Source organism: Gallus gallus, chromosome 3 (assembly GCF_016699485.2).
Source record: "Gallus gallus isolate bGalGal1 chromosome 3, bGalGal1.mat.broiler.GRCg7b, whole genome shotgun sequence".
Lineage (NCBI taxonomy): Eukaryota > Metazoa > Chordata > Aves > Galliformes > Phasianidae > Gallus > Gallus gallus.
In genome coordinates, this window is record NC_052534.1 from 55,286,439 (window position 1) to 55,310,638 (window position 24,200).

At 36.5% G+C, this 24,200-nt stretch overlaps 1 protein-coding gene across 6 annotated transcripts in view; it reads left to right on the forward strand.

Annotated features, from left to right (window-relative positions):
* Positions 1-24,200, forward strand: part of AHI1 (Abelson helper integration site 1) — an 87,925-nt gene that overhangs the window by 24,399 nt on the left and 39,326 nt on the right. For all 6 annotated transcript variants that reach the window (XM_040698416.2, XM_040698418.2, XM_040698417.2 and 3 more), the window contains 6 exons: positions 460-563; positions 1,111-1,229; positions 4,286-4,416; positions 5,401-5,541; positions 9,470-9,672; positions 20,820-20,937. In XM_040698416.2, coding sequence (XP_040554350.1) covers positions 460-563; positions 1,111-1,229; positions 4,286-4,416; positions 5,401-5,541; positions 9,470-9,672; positions 20,820-20,937 — 816 coding nt within the window. The remainder of the gene's footprint in view (positions 1-459; positions 564-1,110; positions 1,230-4,285; positions 4,417-5,400; positions 5,542-9,469; positions 9,673-20,819; positions 20,938-24,200) is intronic.

Sequence of the window (24,200 nt, forward strand, 5' to 3'; positions counted from 1 at the left end):
GTGAAGCACTGGAGCTGGTTGCCCAGAGATGTAGATGCCCCGTCCCTGGAGATATTCAAGGTCAGGCTGGAGGGGACTCTAAGCAGTGTGATCTAGCTGTAGGTGTCCCTGTTCATTGCAGGGGAGTTGGACTAGATGACCTTAAAAGGTTCCTTCCAACTCTCATGATTTTGTGTAACACTCATTGAGCTATGAATGTTCATTTTTAGCATATGAATAGAAAATGAATGAATTTAATTGCCAGGATCCTAGTGTCTAACTTATTATTTGCTAAATCCACATTTATGGTATCAACTTTCATTCTCTAGTGTGAGCAAAATGTATTTGCACTGGTTATGTCACAGCAAAAAAGGAAATAACTTGTTTTTGCCTATTCCTGAAAATAAGCTTTTTTCTTTTCATAACTCCTTGTCTTTATTCTTTTGTATGGTATTCTCATACGATATTTTTATTTCACAGGGCTCCACATGTTCTCAGGAGATAGTTCAGGACTGATAATAGTTTGGGATACATCTGTGAAAGGAAGTTCTCAATGCCTGTTTCAACACTGGAGGATTAATAAAGTATACAGGTTTCTTAAACTAGTATTGTAATTTTTATGTGAAGTGTTGCAAATCCAGTCGCTTGATTAGAATTCTTTTTTTTTTTTTTAATAAATTAACTTGTTTAACTGGAAATAACTTGTTAACAGTACAAAAATTATGTTGTGATTCATTGACAGCATTTCTGAATTATTCCACACATTTAATTTTGGTATATAAAACATGAAAATGCTTGAGGTTTGATAATGTCATATGAACAGATAGATGTGAATTCATTAGATTTGTTCTCTAGAGAAAACAATGACATAGACAGTCACCTTTGTTAATACCTTTGAGGCCTAGTGTTCAGTCAATGTTTCTGTCATCAGCTGTGTTTCAGAAGGTCAGTCATAATAGAATCTGCCTTGTGGTTATGAAAATCTGATTGCATAGGGTTCTAGGATCAAACATTTTCCTTAACTGAATGGAGCGAAGAGAGCAGGAGAAGAGTAATGGAAGAGAAAAAAGAATAATAATTTTTACAAACATGAGTATTAAAACACAACTTTTTTTTCCCATCTTTCTGTAGGAAATAAAAGAAAATGATCTTAGAGGAACTCCAATAAATCATTTGGAGGTGCATCCAAATGGCAGACGTTTATTAATCCATGCCAAAGACAGTACCCTGAGAATTACAGATCTCAGAATGTAAGTAGATTTGGGTATTAGTGTGTATTTGCTTTTATTTTAAAATTTACTTAGCGGGGAAATTAGATTCCATAAAATTGCTAGATATATAATTGTGAAGAAGAAAGATGTCCCAATAATTGAAGGTATAAATATTAGTATTGAGAATCATTTCAAAACACTGTTGTATTGTAGGCCTTTTGCGTGATGTTGGGTACATCTTTTAGAATAAAATATATAAAAATAACTAAATCACTCTGGAGCTTAAGACAACATGGAAAATAAAACTCTAATCTCCTAAAGATTGCATTCACTTTTAAAAATGGAATCTATGCCTGAGAATAATTTTGAAATTTTAACATTCAGATATTTCTCTTAGTTTCATATTGGGAAGTGTCTGGAAAAGTGTTTTCATGTTAAAAATGTAATGAAGATTGTCATCATATATATTGAGTAATGCAATTATGTACATATTGTGATTGTATTCAGCAGGCAGTGAGATTTTTTTTTTTTAACCTAACTCCTAATTACTTTCTTATTTTAATAGTTGTGAATGTAATGCTTTACTAACAAATTGCAAGAAATGGGGTTGACAGAATCACTGGAGTTAGTGGGGTTGGATGGGACACTGAGAGTGTCTAATCCAACCCCACTAAATCAAAGGATGAGAGTAGGTTGCTCAGGGCATTGTCCAATTGTGTTTTGAATGTCTCCAAGGAGTAAAAGTCCCCGACTTCCATTAGCAATGTGGTCTACTGTTTGTACACCTTCAAATTAAAAAAAAAAAAAAGCTTAGTTGTAAATGGAATATCCTATATTTCAGTTTGTGTCCATTGCTTCTCATTCTATCATTGGGTGAAACTTAAAAAAGCCTAGCTATCATCAGTTACGTACATTGATAAGACGCATCTGAATGTTCTCTGGAAACTCTTATTAAAGAGTGCTCTTTGTAAATGATTCATTCTTAATTTCATAGGCTCCCCCCTTCCTTCCCTCACTGCAGAAAATCAACAGTCCCTGGTTTTCTACATGAAATTGCCTGTGGGAAATACCTTTGCTCTCTGACAGCATGAGAAACTATGTCTGTTTGTAATGTACTTGTGTGTGTTCTCTCTTCTCATGGCCTACCTCACCCAGAAGTCTTGCTACTGAATGTACGGGATACTGAATGTACGGGATTGTGTGTTTGAGCAAGCTGAAGGCTTTCTAGTCCTAGAAGTGACTCTTTATCTGTTACTGTAAATGATAAATTATAACAACTGTGCTAGAAGGCTAAACTTATCCAATCAATGAAAGCCTAAAATCTGCATATGAACTGAAATAATTTGTAGCCTTTTAAAAAAGTGGATGTTGATGTCCTGCCAGAACCATTTCAGAATAGTGAAGAGAGTTGAAGTTTCCAAGAGAAAACTGGACATGTTAACTTTTCATAGAGATTAAGTATACATGATACGCAATTGCACAATTATTTTAAGTCAATTTATCAGTAGAATACAGCACACCTTTAGCCATGTATTCCTAGTATTTCCTGTTTATCAGCTCTAGAGATCTTTGCAGGGTAAGTCAGATCAGTGAACTGATCTGCCTGAAAATCAGCCTACAAAAGCAAATGATTAAGATTAATTTAAATCAATTATCTAATCTAACTCGTCTCATAGCTGCTAATACACTAGAGAAATGAGGTAGAGCCTGGGAAAATAAGGGTGGAGAGGTTAGCAGCAGGACTACTGCTTTGACCACAGCCCACAGTTACATTGGCTTAAATCTATCAATAAACCACAGAGTCAGATACCCAGGAACGATAACTTTGCACGTCATCATTAACTTTTCATTCCATGCATGAGAAAAGAGGGGGTGGAGGTCACAGATCAACACAATTCACTTTGACAGCTAGTTGTTCTGAGCTGTCCTCTTTCACTTTTTTATCTTTTTGGATAATGCTGCTGTCCTGTCACTCAGGTATGTGATCAGCATTTTGTTTCAGATATTAGGGTTTCTTTCGTATGCAGGTTAGTTTCACATCATATGGAGCTATTCTACACAATATTTCAGAGATACTGTCTTTCTGTTCGCACAACCTGAACTTTTGCTTGGGCAAATATGTTCTTGCACTGTGATCTTCAAAGCATCCAGTGCTTGCCAAACATAATCATATCTTAGATATATTTATTCAGAATATTATTAAAAGTAATGCTCCTGTCTTGTAATATAAATCACATTGCAGTTCTCCCAGCATGTGTCCATTGCTTCTGCAGTAACCTTTTAAAAATAACTGTCCTCTTTCTTTGAGGGCTGTTTTAGCCTATTGCCATTTTTCTTGCCTCAAAATCTGCATCACAGTATAATTTTTCTCCACTTTGTGCTTCCACATCTCTTCCAGCTGTATGTGATGTTAGAGGTGGTCTTTTGCAAGCAGAGATGCTTGTTTAAGTCCTATTGCCAGTTCTGTGTTATGTGATGCTTACAAACTATTTAACAAACTAGTTCATTTTTAGATCATTATGACTATGCTGACCAGTAGTTTCTCAATGATAAAGATTAGTACTCTTAAGTAGAAAAATGATATTAAAGTATTAACAATAAAAGATGTTTGTCTAAGATTTGTTAATTCTTTTGCTGCTTTTGTAGTGAAGGAAATAATAGCCTGAAAAGTGTAAGGAGAGATGCTAGATAAATTATGCATTTATGCATTAATTACACTATATGTAATTAAACTCAAGAAGCATAATGAAAACATTTTTGGCAGAGCTTGGAATAGTAGTACTAATTTCCACATTTTCTTTGAAGCCCAGAATCAAGAAAACTCAAATACCTATATCTGTATCTATTCTCTATATCTAAGTATATACTTTTTCTAATGAAAGTCAAAGATATACACTTCTATGTGTAATTTTAAGTTCATCAAAAAAGTAGGGAAAATGAAGGGTAAGCGTTGCACTCAGCAAAAAGTGGGTGCTTGCATATTTACTGGGGAATCACTGTGTTTATTTTTTCCGAGACACAGGAAAGGACTTAGACAAGAAAGTTGTCTAAAATGAAAGTATCTTCTACATTTACAAACTATTCTTTATCTTCAGCTTGGCTACAAAGAAATATATAGGTGCTACAAATTACAGAGAGAAGATTCACAGCACTTTAACTCCATGTGGTACATTTCTTTTTTCTGGAAGTGAAGATGGAAAAGCATATGTATGGAATCCTGAGACAGGTAATTATCTTATGGTTTTAAATGAATTTTTCAAGATTGAGAGGAAAGGGTTCTGTAAGCTTTTCTGAAACACTTTTGGTATGAGGTGAAACCCTCAGTAAGATGTTCTAAAATCTTAGAGCCTTAGTTCCATCTTTTAAGTAGCTGTCGTTAGTTTCTAAGATCTAATCCTCTAGAGGAAACAAACAGGCAGGTGTAGAATTTGTGGTATCCAGCAGGAGTGGAGCACCTTAAGGTGAGCTGCAGTTCCACAGTTCATGTGTGCAGCTAAGCATCTTGAAATACACAAAAATGATTTAAGTATATATTCACACACAATGTACACAGTCATCTGAAGTACAAATTTTATTTCATTTTTTAATAATGTTTTGGGCGATTTTTACTCCCATGGTCAATGTTATCTAATGGAAGTCTACAACTAAGATAGATATCACTGGTGAAATAAAAGTACAGACACATTCTGTGTAACACTACCTTTTCAGAACCTGCTTACCAGAACAGCACAATTCAGCTAACCTGATGCATCCTCTGGGGTTTCCTGTAGCTGTTGCAACAGCACTAACCTTTCTGGCTTCTTGAATAACTCAAAAGCTTGCAGTACTTTTTTTTTTTTTTTTTTTTTTTGTCTTGTGCCATGTAATACTTTTCAATAAGGAAATTGGATGAAGAATGTTTATTTAAAGTGGTGATCACTACATTTTAAAAATAGAAGCTTTAACCAGCTCAAACAGTAGTATACTCTCTAAGTACTTGAATTTTTCTATCCTACAGTAATATATTGTTGAAGTTGTTCAGCTGAATGTTTAACTATATTTTAATAGTATAGAAATGAATTAGCTTACAGCTTCAGAATCATTACCTACTTCAAAAATGTAAACAGAGTCTTGAAGTGTGAAGTGTTTTCACACTCTGCAAAATACTGTAGTTAGTCAGCTGTATCAAATACATTTCCATAATATCAATAACCTTATTCTGCTTCTGTAGGAGATCAGGTGGCAGTATATTCTGAACTTTCCTTCACGTCTCCACTTCGTGATGTTGCCTTTCATCCACATGAACATATGGTGTCATTTTGTGCCTTTGGTCAAAATCAACCAATACTTGTATATATTTATGATTATAAAGGTACAGTACAAACTCTCTTCGTACATATACATGTTTTTTATTTATTTTTAGTAGTTATTTGTTTAGTGTTTGTACTTCTTTTGAAGAAAAAAATAAATGGTCAATTGATGATAGTAAATATCCTTATCTTGGGAGATGCCAAAACATGACTGGACTTAACTCTGAGCAGGAAACTGGATTAGACACCAGAAGTCTTTCTACTTCAACGATAGATGTGTTACTGTATGCTATTGTGTGATTCTCTCAGCACTTCTTGGCATTTAGCCAACATTGTGCAAATACAGTGATCACTCTGAAAGTAATGCCTCCTGTTGCAGTTTCCATGGAAATAAACAGGTATGAAGAGCACAATAACGCTATCTGATAGGGAATTCTCAGCTACAAAATACTTATTTTTCAACATAGTCACCACCATTAGCAATGCATTTTCATTACTGAGGAACAAGCACCAACATGCTGTGCTTGTGAAAATCTGCACCAGTGGAAGTGACCCACTGGTTAACAATTCCAAGCAACAATGCAGTCACAGCAAAATGTTACCCATGTGGTCCATCTTTTTTCAATCCAAACATATGGAAGTCAGAAGGCACTAAATCCAGACTATACAGTGGGTGGTGGTAAGACACTTCACAGTTGCCAAGGTTGGCAGTTTGCTTTTCAGACTGGTAAAGGGCCTGCTATCATGTTGTAAGAGACAGTTTGTCTTAGGTTTGAACCTTCAGCTTAGCATTGCAAGGTAGCTGTCAGAGTTCATGGTTTGTCTGGGTACAGGAAAAGGATTACCCCTTTACTATCTCACGTGTGATGATGCACATCACTTTACCTGCTGAGGGCTTTGTCTTGAACTTTTATTTCAATATGGAATTCACGCTGCTACGGACTACTGTTTTGACTCCTCCTTATACCGGTGACACCATGTCTCTTGACTGGTAATGATGCAATCCAGGAAACTGTCACCTCCCACCTAGTAATTAGTTCAGTAGGTTCTGAATTCTTTCTTTTGCACATGGCATAAGCTTTGCAATATTCAAACATCACCACCATTCTTTCCAATGCATTGGAGCTGATCTGCAGTTCTATATGCAATTCCCTGGTTGTAATCTGCTGTTTCACACAGATGAGCTGATCTAGACATTCTTCATTTCATGGTGTAACAACTGTCTGGCCATCTGGAATGTGGCACGCACCACTTACTACCTCATTGTGCTCACATGCACTCTTTGGTCTCCATAAACATTCAGCAAGTGTCATAGAATCGCTAAGGTTGGAAAAGACCTCTAAGTAGATCTTATAGTTCTTGTAGTAGCAACGGTAATGGGAGGATGGTTGGGCTAGATGGTCTTGTAGGTCCTTTCCAACCTGTGATTCTATGGTTGCATATTCCAGTCATCCACCTACCACCACTATTTCCTCATTAAACCGTCTCTTAGTTCTACATCTAAGCATTTCTTGAACACCTCCTGGGATGGGGACTCAACCACCTCCCTGAGCAGCCTGTTGCAGCATTTTACCCCCTTCTTTTGGAGAATAGAATTTTCTTAATAGCAATAGGACTAGAGATAATGGCTTCAAGTTTTGCCAAGGGAGATTCAGGTTGGATGTTAGGAAAGGTATTGGTGATAGGTGAAAGTTGGACTACGTGATCTTGGAGATCTTTTCCAACCTTGGTGATTCTATGATTCTAATATCCAACCTCAACCTCCCTGGTGTAACTTGAGACCGTCTAGTTCTGTTGCTAGTTATTATGGAGAAGAGGCCAACACCTCACCTCACCACAACCTCCTTTCGGGTAGTTGTAGAGAGCATTAATGTCACCTCTGAGCCTCATCCTCTCCGGACTAAACAATCCCAGTTCCCTCAGCCACTCCTCGTAAGACTTGTGTTCCAGACCCCTCATCAGCATTGTTGCTTTTCTCTGGATGCACTCCAGGGCCTTGATATATTTCCTTTAGTGAGGGGCAGAAAACGGAATACAGTATTTGAGGTGCAGCCTCACCAAAGCCAAGTACAGAAGGATGATCTCCTCTCTGCTCTTGGTGGCTACACTATTTCTGATGCAAGCCAGGATGACACTGGTTGATGTATGTCAATGGGTGCCATTTTTTCTACACAGAGGAATTCCATTCCACACTTTGTTTCATATATGCTTCCATCTTAGATGCCATTCTGTTAGACTGTTACATGGCAACGAAATGTAACAGGATAGTGGTGGGAAGGTTCAGTCTCTACTGCCATACCACCAACGTCCACCTCTGACATCTTGGGCTAATGTAATAGAATAGAAGTCATTATTTTCAGAGCAGCCTTTGTGTTACTTAGAATCCCCTTGTCAAGGTGGATCATGAATCCAGAAAATAACACTGTTCTGAGAATTAGTGAACTGCTTAAAAAAATCTCAGTATTTCATATTGGCTTTGTTACTAAATAATTCTTAGTAGTGTAGAAGGTAATTAATATGAGATCATATAGATTTTTTAATTAATGTCAAGCTTCTGATGTGAGTACGTGGCAGATAACGTTTATTTCCTATGTTATCTGCTTGTTAAAGAGAAGATGGTCAGAAATGCTAGCTGTGAATTTGTAGTCTGCAGAACAAAATCCAGACTGTCTTTTGAAGTTTTCTCTGGTTTTGTGTTTTGTGGCTAGCTTTAGCAGTGTCACTATTTCAATTAAAGATCTAGTTTCACACATCATATTAGATTTTGACAGTAGATAATGTGAATGAGAATTAAGCATTAAATTTTGCTTATCTCCAGCAGATTTTTTGTTTGATTTATATTTGCAATGAAAGTAGGTTTATAAAGCTAATCCTGACTTTATAACTTTGCTTTTTAAATAACGCGCACTAATGAGATTACTCATCTCAAATCTCACAGTTCAAGTTATTTGTCTATTGAACCACTTGACTTTTACAGGAAAGTAAAGTGGAATGACTTTGCAGTCAATATTTAGTGCTAAACTTCAACCTAGTAAGATATGTGCATTCTAGAGAGCAATGGAAAATTTGTCAGTTGAAGGATTCCTTTAAAACAAATTTAGTACTGTTCAGTAGGCAGTGAATCTTTAAAAAGCTAATAATGTGTGTGCATGTATATTTTGAGATCACACTGATATCACACTAGTAGTTATTTGTATCATCTGACTTTAACTAAGTCACTGGTGACAGTAAGATTTTGCATAGGTTGTGGTTTTTTCTACATTGTCTGTTACTAACTTTTTGTTCCTTTTCTGGCTGAAAGCACACACTGCTTTCAGAAGATAGTCTTACTGCTGTAGTGCTGAAAGAGTTAATCATACAGTAATACTAATTTTAGTCACTGACACTGTTTTTTTCAGACTCCAACAGTATGTGTTTTACACACACCAGAAGTTTTATAAATATCTTGGACAGAAGTTACATGTAGAATTCTGTTAACATTTATTGGCTTGAGACCACAGTGTAAAAATTACAAAACTCAAAATGAGAGTGCACACAGCTTCCATCAAAAGTATCCTGTTCTAGATGAGTCATCTGCTTCCTAAGAAGGACTCCTGTGCTTGTATACGTGTCTAACAAGTTCTGAAATTTTTCTCAAGTATAACAAGCCTACTTGAACTTATTGCAAGCTATATACTTGCATGTTTTTGGAAGTATTTTCCCACCATCAATGTTTCTTTGTGGAGAATGTTTATCAGCAATAGCATAATGTGAGTGCAGAATGAAAGGTTACCAAACAGAGGTAACAGAAGGGAGAGACATTGTGATAAGAAAGCGTATGGGGAAAGTTTCATGTCTTTCTGAGGTTTTCTCCTTAGAACTATTAGTACAAATTCTGATGGTGTTTCACTGAAGACATGTCTGGCAAAATGATAGTGGTCACTGAACGTTTTTTTTTCTCTTGACCATGTAAGTCTTCACCTGACACATTAATATTGGTTGTTTTCACAGTTGCACAACAAGAAGCTGAACTTGTAAAGGATCTCAGCTCATCACTTAGCACAGCTGCACCAAAAGGACCGCAAATCATTAGCAGTTTTTCTGAAATTCCTATGCAAAAAAGTTCAGTGATGTCTCCAGCGGATCAGTTTGTCAGTGTTGCAAGAACATCAATGCGAATGCAAAAGCTGAAACAAAAACTTGATTCTGTAATGGTAAGTCAGTTTTTTTCTATTTTCCAGGAATGTATGGTTTTCTCAGACAAAGTTCATATCTTGGAGTATTTTATGTAGCAAAACGTGTATAGTCTTGAGATGTCTTCAGAAATGAATACATATTTCTTTAATGTTAGTGCACCTGTGACTAACTCTTTAGAAGAGATCAGTCATGTAAAGCTTAGTACTTCAGTACTTTTTCTTTTTTTCATCCATTACTGGTGCTAAGGAACAGATTTTTTCAATGCCCATTGCTATTCATACTATCTACTCCCTGGATCATTATAGCCAAGCTTTAGAAAGGTTATTGGTTGGTGGTTGTTATTTCTTTTCATCTATTCACCTATAGAACTGTGTTTGGCCTAAGCGGCAGGGGTTTCATGTCAGAGGACTGACTGTAGGACTCAACTGTGTGGGATGAGCTGCCTTCTGTTGGGTGCAGCCGTTTCCAGTGAGCTCCACAAAAGGCAGTATGGACCCACTTCACAATGAAACTGAAAATGATCAGAAAATCATATGATACCTCTAGAAAAACATAGTAAAGGAAAAATTTAGCTGCAAGGGGCAGGAGACACCAGCAGAGAAAGTGCAAAGGGGAGCACATGAGGGGGCATGTTTGGAAATAGAGGAGAGAGGATTTGCGGAGATGCAAAAGAAATGGAGACGAGGAAGAAACACAGAGCTATGCACAAATTGGGCAACAGGACAAGGTAATGGAAAAAGTACAAAGAGAAGTGCAGGAGAAGATGTCTGAGGGCACAAAAGAAAAGATAGGAGGAGGTACATCCCTGAAAGAACTGCAATCCATGAGAAACCCCTGCTGAAGCAGGTACAACTCCTGAGGGGACTTTGGCTAGTAGAGAGGACCCACACCAAAGCCGTTGAAAAGGGTAAGAAACAGTAAGAGACCAAAAAAAATCTATGAGTCACTAACCCATCTCCTTGCTCTTGTTCTAGTTACTCCCCATCCATTGCTTTACCAAAGGGACTAAGTGTAACACAGCATTAAAATAAGCCATCTAGAGACTACAAAAAGGGAAGAAAAGGTGTTTCAAATGAAGCTGAAGCAGATGAAGAGGAAGGAGAGATGTTTTCTTTTAGTATTTTTTTGATTGCCTTGCTTGTTTCTCAGTATCTGAATTGGTAATTAAAAGATTTTGTAATTGGCAATAAATTCAATTAAGCAAAATTCACCAACTTGAGACTACCTCACTTTTGACAAGAATGCAGAATATTCCCAAACTGTACAGTTGTGACGAATATTCCCAATTACATGAACTGCATATGGTTTTCCACATATTATTTTTCATTTTAAGTACTTCTGAGTGCATGTTGATTTTTATGTAGCCTTAGGCTTTGTCTGCATTAATAATAATGAAGCAGAAACATACAGGTGATTAGATTAAAGTACTTGTTACTGAGGATCGTGTAGCTACTCTCATCAAATTTGGGGGATTTTGATTAGGATTATATCTAGTCTGGTTCTCTGGCCTGTACATCCCCATTATGCTTGTGTTTTGAAACTATCCAAAGTAGATCTAACTCAGCCCTATGATTTCTGGACTGCAGTCTCCTAGTGGAACTTGTTATAAAATACGATACTAGAGCATGGCTAATGGTAGCATGTGGCTGCTATTTGTACATCTGGCCACACATAAGGAGGCAAGCCTTGTTTATTTTTTGCTTATTTTGTTCTTCCTCTTTAAGCGAGCCCTAGTGCCTTGAATTGATTATGAGACAATGAGAGACATAGTACGGAGGTAATTGAGCATCTAACCTTGCATGTGGGAAAAGTTCTGTAGAAAGACTTCCAAGGAGAAAAGATTCTTGCTCTTCTGCATGTCTTCATCTGAGGAGGAAGATGGGTATAATACATTTCTTGGAGGTTTTTTGTTGTTGTTGCAGCTGTTTGATCCAAAAATTTTGGGTTCTGGGAGACAAATTTATTTTAGTAGAGTAATTTAACAGTTAGACTATAGAATGATGATTGTGAGCTTTTAGTTATGGTTTCTGTAGAGTACATTGAGATCTTTTGACAAGAATTTTGCACTGCATGTTTTCTGTTGTTAGATGAAATGGTGTAAAGTTACCCTGTGTTTAAGAGAATGACTTTCAGCTGCTATCGTTTTGTAATCCTAAACTCCCATTTATAAATGACAGACCAGTTCGGGATGAACAAGTCCACTGTGAGCAGAATCATGATTAAAGTCTTGGACAGCATCTTCCAAGCTCGTGGACCATATATTAGGGAGATTTTGGAAAGGTCATCTGAGCCCTTTCACTGTATGGGTTTCCAAACAGTGTAGGATGGCATTTGAAAAAGTCCACATCCAGTCTGATATCTGTCCCAGAGCAGTGTAGTTTAATAAAACTTGGAGACCTTCCTTGCAGAGATTTATGAACAACTGAGGTCTTGGGTAGAAAATTCTTTTCATCAAAAGAACTTGTGATGCTCATATTTTCAGGAATCTAGCATGAGAATCAGTAGGAACCTCCCTTCCAGTGAGAGACAGGAATATTTATTGTATGCAGCTTCAGTGCCTGTCAGCCTTATTAGGAATCTGAATATCCCCTAGGCTGCTGAGTAAGGAAGCTCCACTTGTGCAAATGTAGAACCTGGATACATGTAGCACTTTATTCTTTTAACGTAACAATTGTCTAGGTCTTCCATTTGGTAGAAGCAGTGGAAGAACTGATTATTTACCTTTGTCATTTATCAGCAATAGTAGTGATACTGCAAATCTTTCCTGACTTAAATGTTGTTGTATCCAGTAGAGGCCAACCCCTGTCTTGCCATCAGGCAGTTGTAGAGAGTGATAAGGACTCCTCTGAGCCCCCTCTTCTCCAGACTAATCATTCCCAGAAATGGTGATGAAAGATGATTATCATGACAAACAACCACAGCCTTTCAAAGCTTTATGCCTCAGATAAGTAGAAACCATTCCAGCATGTACTTGTGTGCATGTTCTTGGAACTGTGAATACAATCCTGATTTGTTTTATGTGCTGCTGTTACCATACCATTGGTTTCTGCAGCACTGATGAAGTCATTAACAGCCCTTGTGGTAAAACCAAGAAAGACCAGTTCTGTAGTTCTGCCTGAAGTTCTGAATGCTCACCTCATCCCTTCTACCCTGTGGAGATATGTAAGAGTGCAGTATGCCTGCCTTGGTTGAAATCATTGGTATTGTTGCCAGGAGCTGTTGGTAAAGGATGCAATTGTGAGCATGCAGAACAGAAGTCTGAATGATGATGTTCCCTCACAGGGATTTTTTAGAGTTATAAGAACAGGAATTTCACAGCAGTGCACGACCTCTGTAGCCAGGACAGAGATGTGCTGCCAAAAACACCTAGCTGTCCTCCTAAATCTTCCAAAAACAGCCTTCATCTTTTGAACTTTATCCAGCGTTCATTGCTGGTCTTCTTATATTTAGTGATAGTCCTGAAATCAGCAGTTTGCCAATACAACTGCTTTAAGATTGCTGTGCTGACAGAGGAGTTTTGAATGCTCAGCATAAATTGTTGAACAGTATTGTTTCGTTGGGTAGGTAGCGCTGCTCTGGGTGATTGAAGTGGTATGTTACCACTAGGTGAAACAAGGAGTTAAAGAAGAGCAGTACTAGAAAGAAAAGCCTTAGCACAGAGAACATCAACAGAAGGAAGGGCTTGTAAAGAGGAGAAAAGGATAGTAGGCAAGAGAAATCCAGTTTTCGTAGACTAGAACCACTCTGCAGTGCAAAGCGTGCACAGGTGAGAGTGATTCTGGGATATACTCGAAAGGTGTGCTGTTTCTTCAAGTTAAAGATAGTAATGTAGATGCACTTCTAGTTTGTCTTTCTTGGAGAGTAGTCATGCATGTAGATTGAAAGACTGCTCAATTCTGCTATGCATGGGAACATTTTACATGACTTTTCAGTGAATTGCATGTGTGATGCTTCTGCCTTGACTTGCAGGCATGGAGGAGGAATGCCTTCCTTTTCTTTGGAAATTTGTGAAAGGTTTGCTAAGTCATTGTAGTAGATGACTTTACAATTTTTAGTAATCAGTCTTCCACTTAAAGTTTGGTTAAAGGAGTCCTGTCTGCACAATTTGGATAAAACAATACAGTGACCGTTCCTTTTCAAGACCACACAGCTTACTTACCACAGCAAAGGTGGCAGTGTCTTAAACCTCCAGTGCAAAGGCACGCTCAGATTATGAAAACATATAAATTATTATGAAAGTAGTAATTATTGAATTGAATTATTGATTATGAAAGTATAAACAGACAGGTAAACCCAAGTTGTTCCATGAGTAGCACAACATATGAAGTATGGCTTCCTGTGGTTTTCATTTGTCTTCCTCCTGCCTGGATTTTATTGTATTTGATAGAAGTTGTTTTTTGCCAGCTTTTGCCAAGGTTTCTCTTAATGTATAGACTTATCTGAGTTCTTGTTTTCTGTTCTACAATTTGTTTTCATCAAACTAAAACCCAGCACCTCCCAGTGCTCACGTCCACTGTTCGGTCTCCATAAAAATTCAACAAGCATCTGTGAATATTAATGGGTGCCATTTTTTCTGCATGGAGGAATTCAGTAACACATTTGCTTCATAAGCACTTCCATGTCCAATGCCTTTTCTGTCAGACTGCCCCTCTGCTGCCGTGTGTCTCACAGCAACAACTTGTAACAGAATATGGTGGAAAGGTTCAACCTCTACTGTCATACCACTAACATCCACCTCTGATGTCATGGGCCAGTGTAATAAAGTAGGAGGCATTGATTTTGGAGCTGCCCTTGTATGACTTATTTCTGCCTCGGGGAATTATTGCTAAGGTACCTTTATATTCTCAGAAGGTCTCAGTAGAAAAACACTTAACCCATCTTCAGACATTGAAAGATTGCATAAATGCTTTTCTTTCAGAGTTTCTATTTATATACTTAAAATTTCAATTCCACCTCTCAATCAAAATATTTGTTTATATCTTTTCATAATGAGGGTAATATATGATATGTGAATATGGAAAGAAGTACTTCTTGTAGAGGTAAAATATCCTAGGTGTGATTTTATTTTATTTTTTTGGTCAAAACCTCCATGCAGTAACTTGAAAGAGAAAAAATCTTAACGACAGCATCTGTTTATATTCTGTAGTACTGATCCTGGAATCAATTATATGTTGGCTGCCTCATCTCTTAGTATGTGAATAATTCTAAATTAAGGGTGGTTGGCTTTTCCAGTCATCTTCATGGCATATTTCTGTGTAAAAATATTATGAAAATGTTATAGAAGTGATTGCCAAAATTCTGTTACTCAGATTTTTCAGTGCAGTCTGTGGAATTCTTTCATATACACAGAACTACCAGCAACTGTTTGGTGGTTTTTTTTGTTCTTTGACTGTATTACTACACCACAATTCATCAGTGGAGTAGCTGAACATCCAGAAGCATTCTACCTCAGATTACATTTAATATATTGAACTTTGATGATTAAGCTCTATGACTGTATTTTGATATCTGATACTTCTGGTATGTGCTATTTTTCTTTCCATGACTTTCACTTTATATAGAAAGTACGTCAGGCATGAGAAATGTATTGCAGTCATTTTCTGGCATAAATCTATAGCCATTGTAACTATTTTATCTGAGGATGAAATAAGATGATGAGAAGCATTTTTTATTGTGTGTGGATTTTGCTGATTGATCCTTTAATTTTATTTCCAGTTTTGTCACCTTAGTTTTCTTGCCATTAATGTTTGTCTAATATTAAAGAAATGTTACTCACCGTTTTTTTTTCTCCCTGCTGAACGAAGGAGATGAACATCTGAGCAACGTTATGTTTATTCAAATCATATATAGAGCAGAGAAAGCTTGGCTCGCTCATACTGGTAAAAGAGAACAGATTATATCTGCTTGTGCAAGCTGTCTTATCACCAAAGTGTGGAGAAAGCAGCTTCTGTTAACAAGGACATTTTATGCAAGAAAAGACCATAAACGTACACTGATTCAATTCACTTAATAACATGGTTGCCCACTTTTTAAATTAATGTTTATTGGGAGTGGAGATACTTTCCTTCAACATGTTGGGTGCAGGAGGAACACAGTTTGTGGCTCAAATACAGAAATACTGTAAATCAAGAGGAGTGTGGATGCCCCTTCCTTGGAGATGTTTAAGGCCTAGTTGGATGGGGCCATGGGCAGTCTGATCTAGTACTTGATCTAGTGGCTGACAACCCTGCCTGTGGCAAGGGGATTGGAACATGATGATCCTTAAGGTCCCTTCCAACCCAAGCCATTCTATGCTAATTTTCTGATGTGCAAGATTAAACCTCAATGGATTTTTAATAAAGTTTTGCAAATTCCTTTTATTTTTCTGTTAACTGGAGTAAGCAATTCATTTCTTATTCAAACAAGAAGAGATTAACTATAAATTTACATTCAAAAATGCTGCTTTATTATGAGGAAATTGTCAGGCTGTTTTTTTTTTTGGCTTTCTCTATATTTGCATTACAGTTAATCTCTGGAGTAAGCAAATGGAGACTAGTCAATATAAATTAGATTACAGTTTTTGTTTAAATGTTTCGTTTTAGAAGCAATTTAATGAAATGCAAACTGGCTTATAGAAATTCACTTTTTGTGGTCTACAATAATAGGGATGATAATGAAGATTTCACTGGAAAAAGAACAACACCTTTTGAACATCTCTGGAAAAGCAAAGAAATCAGAAAATCTACCTAGAAAAAATTCATATGTGGTAGGAAAAGCCTAGAGTCTAAGCAAATACTTTGGTAAAGGTGAATAACACTGGGAAGGAGCTTACAAATGTCTGAGTATTTACATGGTTACCTGAAACTGCATGCTGTGTTTAGGATTATGGCTTTTACCATCAAGTGGAAAGGAATAGGTTTCTATACATATTTGAACAGCTGTGAGTCAAAGAGTTTCTGGTGTCTGTTTTCTTTAGAAGGAGGAGAAATAAAATCATAAGACAATCTTTGGGTCCATTTTGAATGAAATGTAAGTTACATCCATTTTCATTTCCATGAAAAGGTTGTTTTCTTTAACTAGTAAAGAGAAGTCGTGGATTTTTTTTTTCCAGTCATATTTTTTGATAGCAAGAATCAAAACCTATCTGTACAGAGTCCACAGTTTATGTGTAACCTACAGGGGTTTTACTATGGTAAGAGATCTAGTTCTTATTGCTTGTGCTCATGCCATTGGCCAGTTCTGCTGTCATGTATGTCCATGCATGTTCGTACGCTGAAGAAATACCAGTTTTTCTCCAAACCAGGAACAATCATACTCTCTGAGTATGACTGAATGAAGCTGCATAGCATAGCCTAGAATTAACTGTTTTGTAGCTTGAACAAAGACTTTGGTTTTCTTTGTAGCTAAAAGAAAGAAGCTTAATACTTCAAACATTTAATTCTTAACAACAACAACAAAATCTGAAATAAGAAGTAAGAAAGGTTTTGCGGTAAGCCTGTAGTTGAAATGCAGGAACTCTGTGGCATTACTGAGGAATGGAATATATATAATTGCTGTGAGCTGAGATACATCTACTACAGAAAATGGCTTTGTCCGTACTGTACAAAACCGAAAGAGTAAGAGCTGGCCAACTTGATTTGACTTGCAAGTGGGCATGTATATATGGAAATCTTGCTTGTATTGATTGTAAAGATCATAAAATTGCATTCTTATGAAAAAAAAAAGGTCCTTGTCAGCATGTGAAGTTTTGCAGTATTCTGTTTTTCTGTCTCTCAGAATTCACTTTTAATGTGAAAACTAGTTCTGCTGAAAGTGCTTACTTGCATACTTTGCATAAAGCTCCCCAAACACAAAAAAGAAAAATGCAAATCAGCTTTGTTTAAACTTGGCAAAAATTATCTAGGTATCCTTTTATTGCTACAAAAACTACACAAATGTTATAACTCTTAGTTTTACTCAATTCAGGATAGTAGCAAACTGTGCCTTTGATAAAGCTGTGGTTTTTGCATGAAGCAAGCAAAGCCTGTTGTGAAAAATGAGTAGATTGATGGTTGGTCAGCTTAGCCAACTTTGCTCGTTGTTGTAGAGGTATTTAGCAACGTCTTCCCTCAGCATGAATTTCAAAAAAAAATAAAAAAAAAATTCAAAGATTGCTTCACTCTATTCTGTAGCCTTCTGTGTCTGTTGTAGGAAAATGAATTACTCTTCATAAGACACCATACTTTACCTGGAAACACCTATGTGAATCATCAGTTCTCATTTTAAAGCTGAATGATTCCTTTCCCTGTTATAATATTGTCAGTGATTTTTTTCTTTCTGGACCTTTTAAGGGACATAAATAATATTTGGGAACATGGCACTGAGGTCGTAAAAACTCTTATTCTGCATTTAGTTCAGATGGGCAGTCTTGTATATTTCACCTGCAGTGAACTTTCCTGCTATTAAGGGGAGGAATGCATCACTCTTGTCAGATTTCTTACATTCAAAGCGGAGCTATCCAACCTTTTGGCTTGCCTTGGCCTTCCTGAGTGAAGAGGAATTGTCTTGGATTGCATATCAAATATATAATATAGTTAATGTATGTCATAAAAAAGAGGGCCACTAAAACATAAAGCTAGCAGATTGGACACGTATGATTTAAAACTTAGTTAAATCTCACTTTTATATAGGCATGGTGGTTTTTTTTGTTTTGTTTTGTTTTCCTTTTCCTCTTGCTTTTAAGGAGTTGGAAAAGAACAATAAGCTAGATCTTATTTTGCGCTTTTAAAAAGCTGGTATTCTTAAATTTACAGGAGCACTTTCACTTCTAATGTATGTGCCTAGTGCATTTGATTTAGAAGTGTATGTAATGAGTATTTGGGCAATACAACAGAAGAATAAAGAGAAATGAATTAAATGCTCTACAGGAATATATTACATGTGTTTCATCTCTCTCACATAATATAATTCAAGCACCGTAATCAAGACAATTTTCTCCTGCTTCCCCCCCTCTCTAAGAGCTAGTTTTAAATAGTTTACTCTGCTCTGTTTAGTTTGATTACCAAAGGTTGATACATTCAACCTGTCTTTATTCCCTTTTGCACTGGAAACCAATTGTTTGCTGTCAAAGGAATTCCAAAAAGTTTCATGAGTATTCTTAACTGGAAAATATGCTTTTGTTCCATTGATTATGGAAAAAACTATAATGTACGCCCACCAGAGAATTCACGCAAGAGACTGATCTTGTAATTTGTCTTCCTGCAGAAATGCCCCCACTGGAGTTAACAGTCAGTAACAGGAGATGAAATAGTGGGAAACTGAGCTCAACATGTTTGCATAACAAGATTACTTTTCTGTGTTTGAGTAAAGACATAAGCTAATGGCTTTCTACTGTATTTGTATGTATCAGAGAAAACTTCATATTAATGAAACTTAATTGCTTACATATGTAAATTTAGCAAAAATTGGTTCTGGTTGTTGTTCAGAACAGTCCTTGCCATTCTGCTTGCATTTCACAATTGCTATTTATTAACATTCAGTTACATTGACTAATATCTAGATGTGTTAATGCTTTTATATCATGTCCACTGGTGTTTCTGGTTGCCAAGAGATGTGGTGGATGCTCCATCCCTGGAGACTTTCAAGGCTAGACTGGACCAGGCTCTTGGCAGAGCATGATCTAATTGTGGATGTCCCTGTTCATTGGAGGGGAGTTGGACTAGATGGCCTTTAAAGGTCCCTTCCAACTCTAAGGATTCTCTTTCTGTCCAGTTCTGGTATGTAGTCCTCAGAATTGTATGCGATTGCTGAGAGGGTACAGTTTTTATCAGGTGCTTCTTTCAGTAGAGTTAAATCCATTTTACTACATAATATCCAAATATAGTTAGATTAAGGTCTTGTGTAATAATGCAGAAGAGATAACAGGTATCCTCCATGTCTCAGTCAGGTTACTCATCGTGCATTAGTGGTGCTGTATTACCTTCAACCCAGAACACCTGCCAATGGCCAAATACTCTGCTTTATTGAAACACTTTGAACTGTTTATTATATGACAGAAATAGTACTTACACAAATTATTGTGTTTCTAGAAGTAAGCCACTGACTCTCTTTGTACTAGCTGTCTCCATTTGTTTAAATAGAATTTAAAAGCCAATAGATTGAAAATTTGAAAAATGTCCCTGTGATATTTTGGCCCCCAAATGAAGTTTAAGGTCTGATTAAAGATTACCAAAGCCCAAGAAAGTGCGTCCCTGAAAGTAGGGTTTTAGTTGCAGTAAGTGACCATACTAGATTGTGAAATGGGCATGATTTTTGAAAGGGTTAACAGTAAGGTTTTTTTTTTTTTTTTTTTTTTAATGTAAAATAACTTTCCCCAAAATTTTAGTATTCAAATCTGTTTTGAGGGGGAAAGTTACAAGTATTTTAAGATCTATTTTCCCTCCCCTTTGGCCAGTTTACCAAAGGAAGCTAGATAAAACATTTAACAAATAGTGAAATTCTTGATTTGATTATGTGAAAACCTCTGATTGTCATGTATTTTGCATAGACTCTATGGGATAATGTATCGAGTAAAGTTTGGGAAAGGTTTATGCATTGTACTAGCTTTGTGTATGCCAGGAAACTCCACAGCAAATCAAATTTTAACTACATTATCTTTGCTATTATGGAAATTATGACTACAGGTATTTTTTTGTGTAGCTTACTTGAAGGGTGTGTTTGGTATTTTGGACAAAGTATGCTGTATTGACTTGAAGAAATAATTTTGGTGTTAGGATCAATTTAAGACATTTTTTCATGTCAGACTAATATTATGTAATATTTTCTTAGGTGTTACATTGTTTGAGTACTGAAAAGTGAGAAGTTATTTTACATATTGCAGTTTATAACCATATATAACTGCCATTTAATTTTTATGCACTAAGATGCAACAAGATGATAATTCAGACTTTTTTTTACACTTTTCACTACTTGAGAATTTATGTGTCTGATAGAATGCGATTTGATTTGTAGATCTGTCAATACTTCTTCCACAACTAAATGTTCAAAAAATGTACCCATGGAAATTGCTATTTGCCATCTGCTTGTCTTCTATTTCTTCCTATATTTTAATAATACTTTAGAATGAGTAATTATTTCTCTATTTGATGTTGCATCAAGTAACCCAGGAAATTACACTTCGGTTTCTGATTTGTCTTTCCTATTACAGACAAGCTCAAATCTCTTGCTTCCTGCTCCATCATCGCTGTCACCACACTCCAAACTAAGTCTGCCGAACACTTTGAGCACTCCATTGAATCCTCTGTATTCTTTCTCAGGTAAAAGCGGTATGTTTCTTTCTTTATATGATTACTCTCTCTAGTGAATGGGTCAAAATATCTGTGATTTTTTTTTTCTATCTTTGTAATGCTTTGTAATTCTTTCAGGGAGTGGCCAGTTTGTTAAATGTGATATCCCACCCATGAAGGGAGAGATGTGTGACCAGATTTGCAAATCCCCTCAGTTAGATTAAGGTGAAGCAGCACTCAGAGTCCAAACACAATCATCAGTTTTAACAAGAATCTCCACAATTAATTTATCTTAAAAGTATTGGCACTCTTACAATTCTGTTTATCTGAGCTGTGCAGCTAAACTATGCAACTTTATAGAGCCTTGCATAACTTAGCAACCTTAAAAGATGGGGGGAAAAAAGGAGAAAGAGGGAGAAAGAGATGGACTGAGAAAGAGACCCCTGGTCCAGGTACCAGTGTTGATACAGCCAGTGCTGTTCCTTTGTCTGTGAGAATGCTCGTCCAGAAGCTCACCTGAACTTCTCTTGGGAATTCTTGTATACCTGCTAGATTTGTAGGGTCCACAGTTATTATCAGTTGGTCACTCTGTCCTCCTTGAACATAGGAATTTGGGCCAGAATGAGGCCATCCTGTCTCCACCATGATCCCTCCTCCAACCAGATCTTTGAGCTGTTTGTCTATTGTCATGACAATGGTTTTATCTTGCATGTATTTGAGACAATTCCAGGCATACCACACATACAGAGTTTCTTGTAGATCTGCTACAGTGATATTGTTCATAATGAAGTGCAGTGTAATACAATCTCCTACTGTATTTGTTCTCTAATAATATTATTTTTCTTTAAGTTTTACATTTATTTATTAATGCTAATTATAAGTTGCTAGAACAGTGTGTGATTGCCAACTTTTCTTAGTTTAACATTTTGTTTAACGTATCTTGAACACAAGCACTGCAAAACGGTGAAATCATACTTCTAAAAACGTACATAATAATGTAGGAAAACAGCAATAAGAAAAGTAGTTTATTTAGGAGCAGTACTGCTCAGTAGTCTGTTTGCAGTTGTATTTTGTCTATGATTAATAGGTTTTCTTTTTTCTAAAACATCTTGTGTCCAAAGATTTTGAGGAAAAATATAAGCAATGAACCTGCACATTTTTGTGGTGCTTATTTACCACAGTGGAATCCTAGTTCCCAAGTGGTTTTGGTTTTGTATCTTTGAGAAAAGCAAAAAAGTCTGTGGAATGGTGAACTGGAGAAAGGTAGAAGAGATTTAAAATGCTGATAGTACAGACAGCAGTGGTACCTATAATTATATAGAATTATCTCCTAAAGAGAGATCATTTTCTTTGCGAATCATGTTTGGATTACATTACGTATTTATTAAGAATGAGTCCTTAACATGTACCAGAAGATGAACCAATCTTGCAATCACTCTTAGCTTCAGCACAAATGGCTAACTACCAATTAAGTTCTTCATTTTTTTTCTTCTTTAAGGAAAGATCTGTTAGAGCCATAATAATACCCTTGTATTTCAGAGTGAGTGCTTATTGTTTCTACCATATGAAAACCTTACAGAAACAGGATACCTATTCTGTCTTGTACTTACTGTGTTGTTACTTGTTAAAATAAGTGGTTGCAATAAGTGGGCTAGTCCTCTTAAGGACTTGAACATATACTTTGTTTCAAATATGTATATTTAATATTGCTCAAAGCAGTCTCTTGAAGCTTGCAGGAGCACAGACGGACGTGTTGATGGAGACTTCTTAAAGAGCATGCTCAAACACAGATACGTGCTGAGGTGTTTGTGTGCTTCCAATATAGTTGTTGCAGAAGATGACTAATACCACAACAATATCTTCAGATATGGAGTGTTAATTATGGAGTAGAAGTATAGTAAACAGAGGTACATTTTAATGGTCTTTCTTCAGTCAGTTAAAGCAGTAAGAAAATGAAGTTTTCTAAGGGAAAAAGACCATGAAATGGCACACGAATGAAATAGATTTCCTGTAAGAAAATTTGAACAAATCCTAAATAATTTTTATCCGTCATTTTGGAGACTTTCAAGTTCAACTAATGTGACAGAATTGTCTTCGTTGAACTGCAGGAGAAAGCTCTACTCACCTAGTTAATCTTTCCCCATTTGTTATTAAGTGTGGTTTTAGCTATGAACTGCCAGTTTAGTTTCACTTTTGAACATGACGTGGTATACACTAAACCAGATCTACTTATTTATGAAATGTACTGGAAGCAGAAAATGTTTTTTTTTTGTTTTTTTTTTTTTAATGTACATATGCACTATTTTCTTATCATAAAATAATATGGCATCACTAACTGCCTGTAATACAGGAACCCCTCACTTTTATCTAGTGGATGTTTGCCTCTTCCTGAGGATTATGCTGGCTGTTACTCTCTTCTCTTCACACTTCCCTGTCACCTTTTTGCTGTGTATGTAATGCTTCTCAAAACAAATTGCAGAATCCCCATTACAGTGGAATCCATAAAGGTAGCATGTGTAAAGTCCTGTTAGCAGTCTCTTTAACTATATTCCTGCTATATGTTCTTGTTCTATTAATATTGCAGTTACATCTTGAGACATGGACAGTATAGTAGCCTGGATATATGCAGCACTTTATTCTTTTAACATAACCACTGTCTAGGTCTTCTGTTATGTAGAAACGGTGGAAGAACTGATAATTTAACTTTGTGATTTATAAGCAATAGCTGTAATACTGCACATCTTTCCCGAGTTTTAAATCTTGTTATATCCAGTAGAGACCAACCCCTTCCTTGTCATCAGGCAGTTGTAGAGAGCAATAAAGCCTCCTCTGAGCCTTCTCTTCTCCAGACTAATCAATCCCAGTCCCCTCAGCCACTCTCCGTAAGACTTGTGCTCCAGACCATTCACTAGCTGTGTTGCTCTTCTTTGGACATGCTCCTCCAGTGCCTTAATGTTTTTCCTGTAGTGAGGGGCCCAAAACTGAGTGTAACACTTGAGATGCGGCATCACCAGTGCTGAGTACAGAAGCAGGTGTTGGAAAAGCTACCACAGGAATAATTGTCTTGTGGCAGCCAAGTGTTCATAGTGATATCACTTTTTGATCCTTGAATGTCAGTTCTTCCTATCATTGTGAAGCAAAATTCACCAAGCTTTGTATTGTTCACCCACTCATAGGGAATGTGAGCTGGGGTTAAAACATCACGAGACAGGTTAATTTTACCCTTTTGATGGAACAAGTTGGAAGTTGCAAAAGCTCTAGCTTTCAATTATCAGTTTACTGACATTAAAATCTCCACTGTT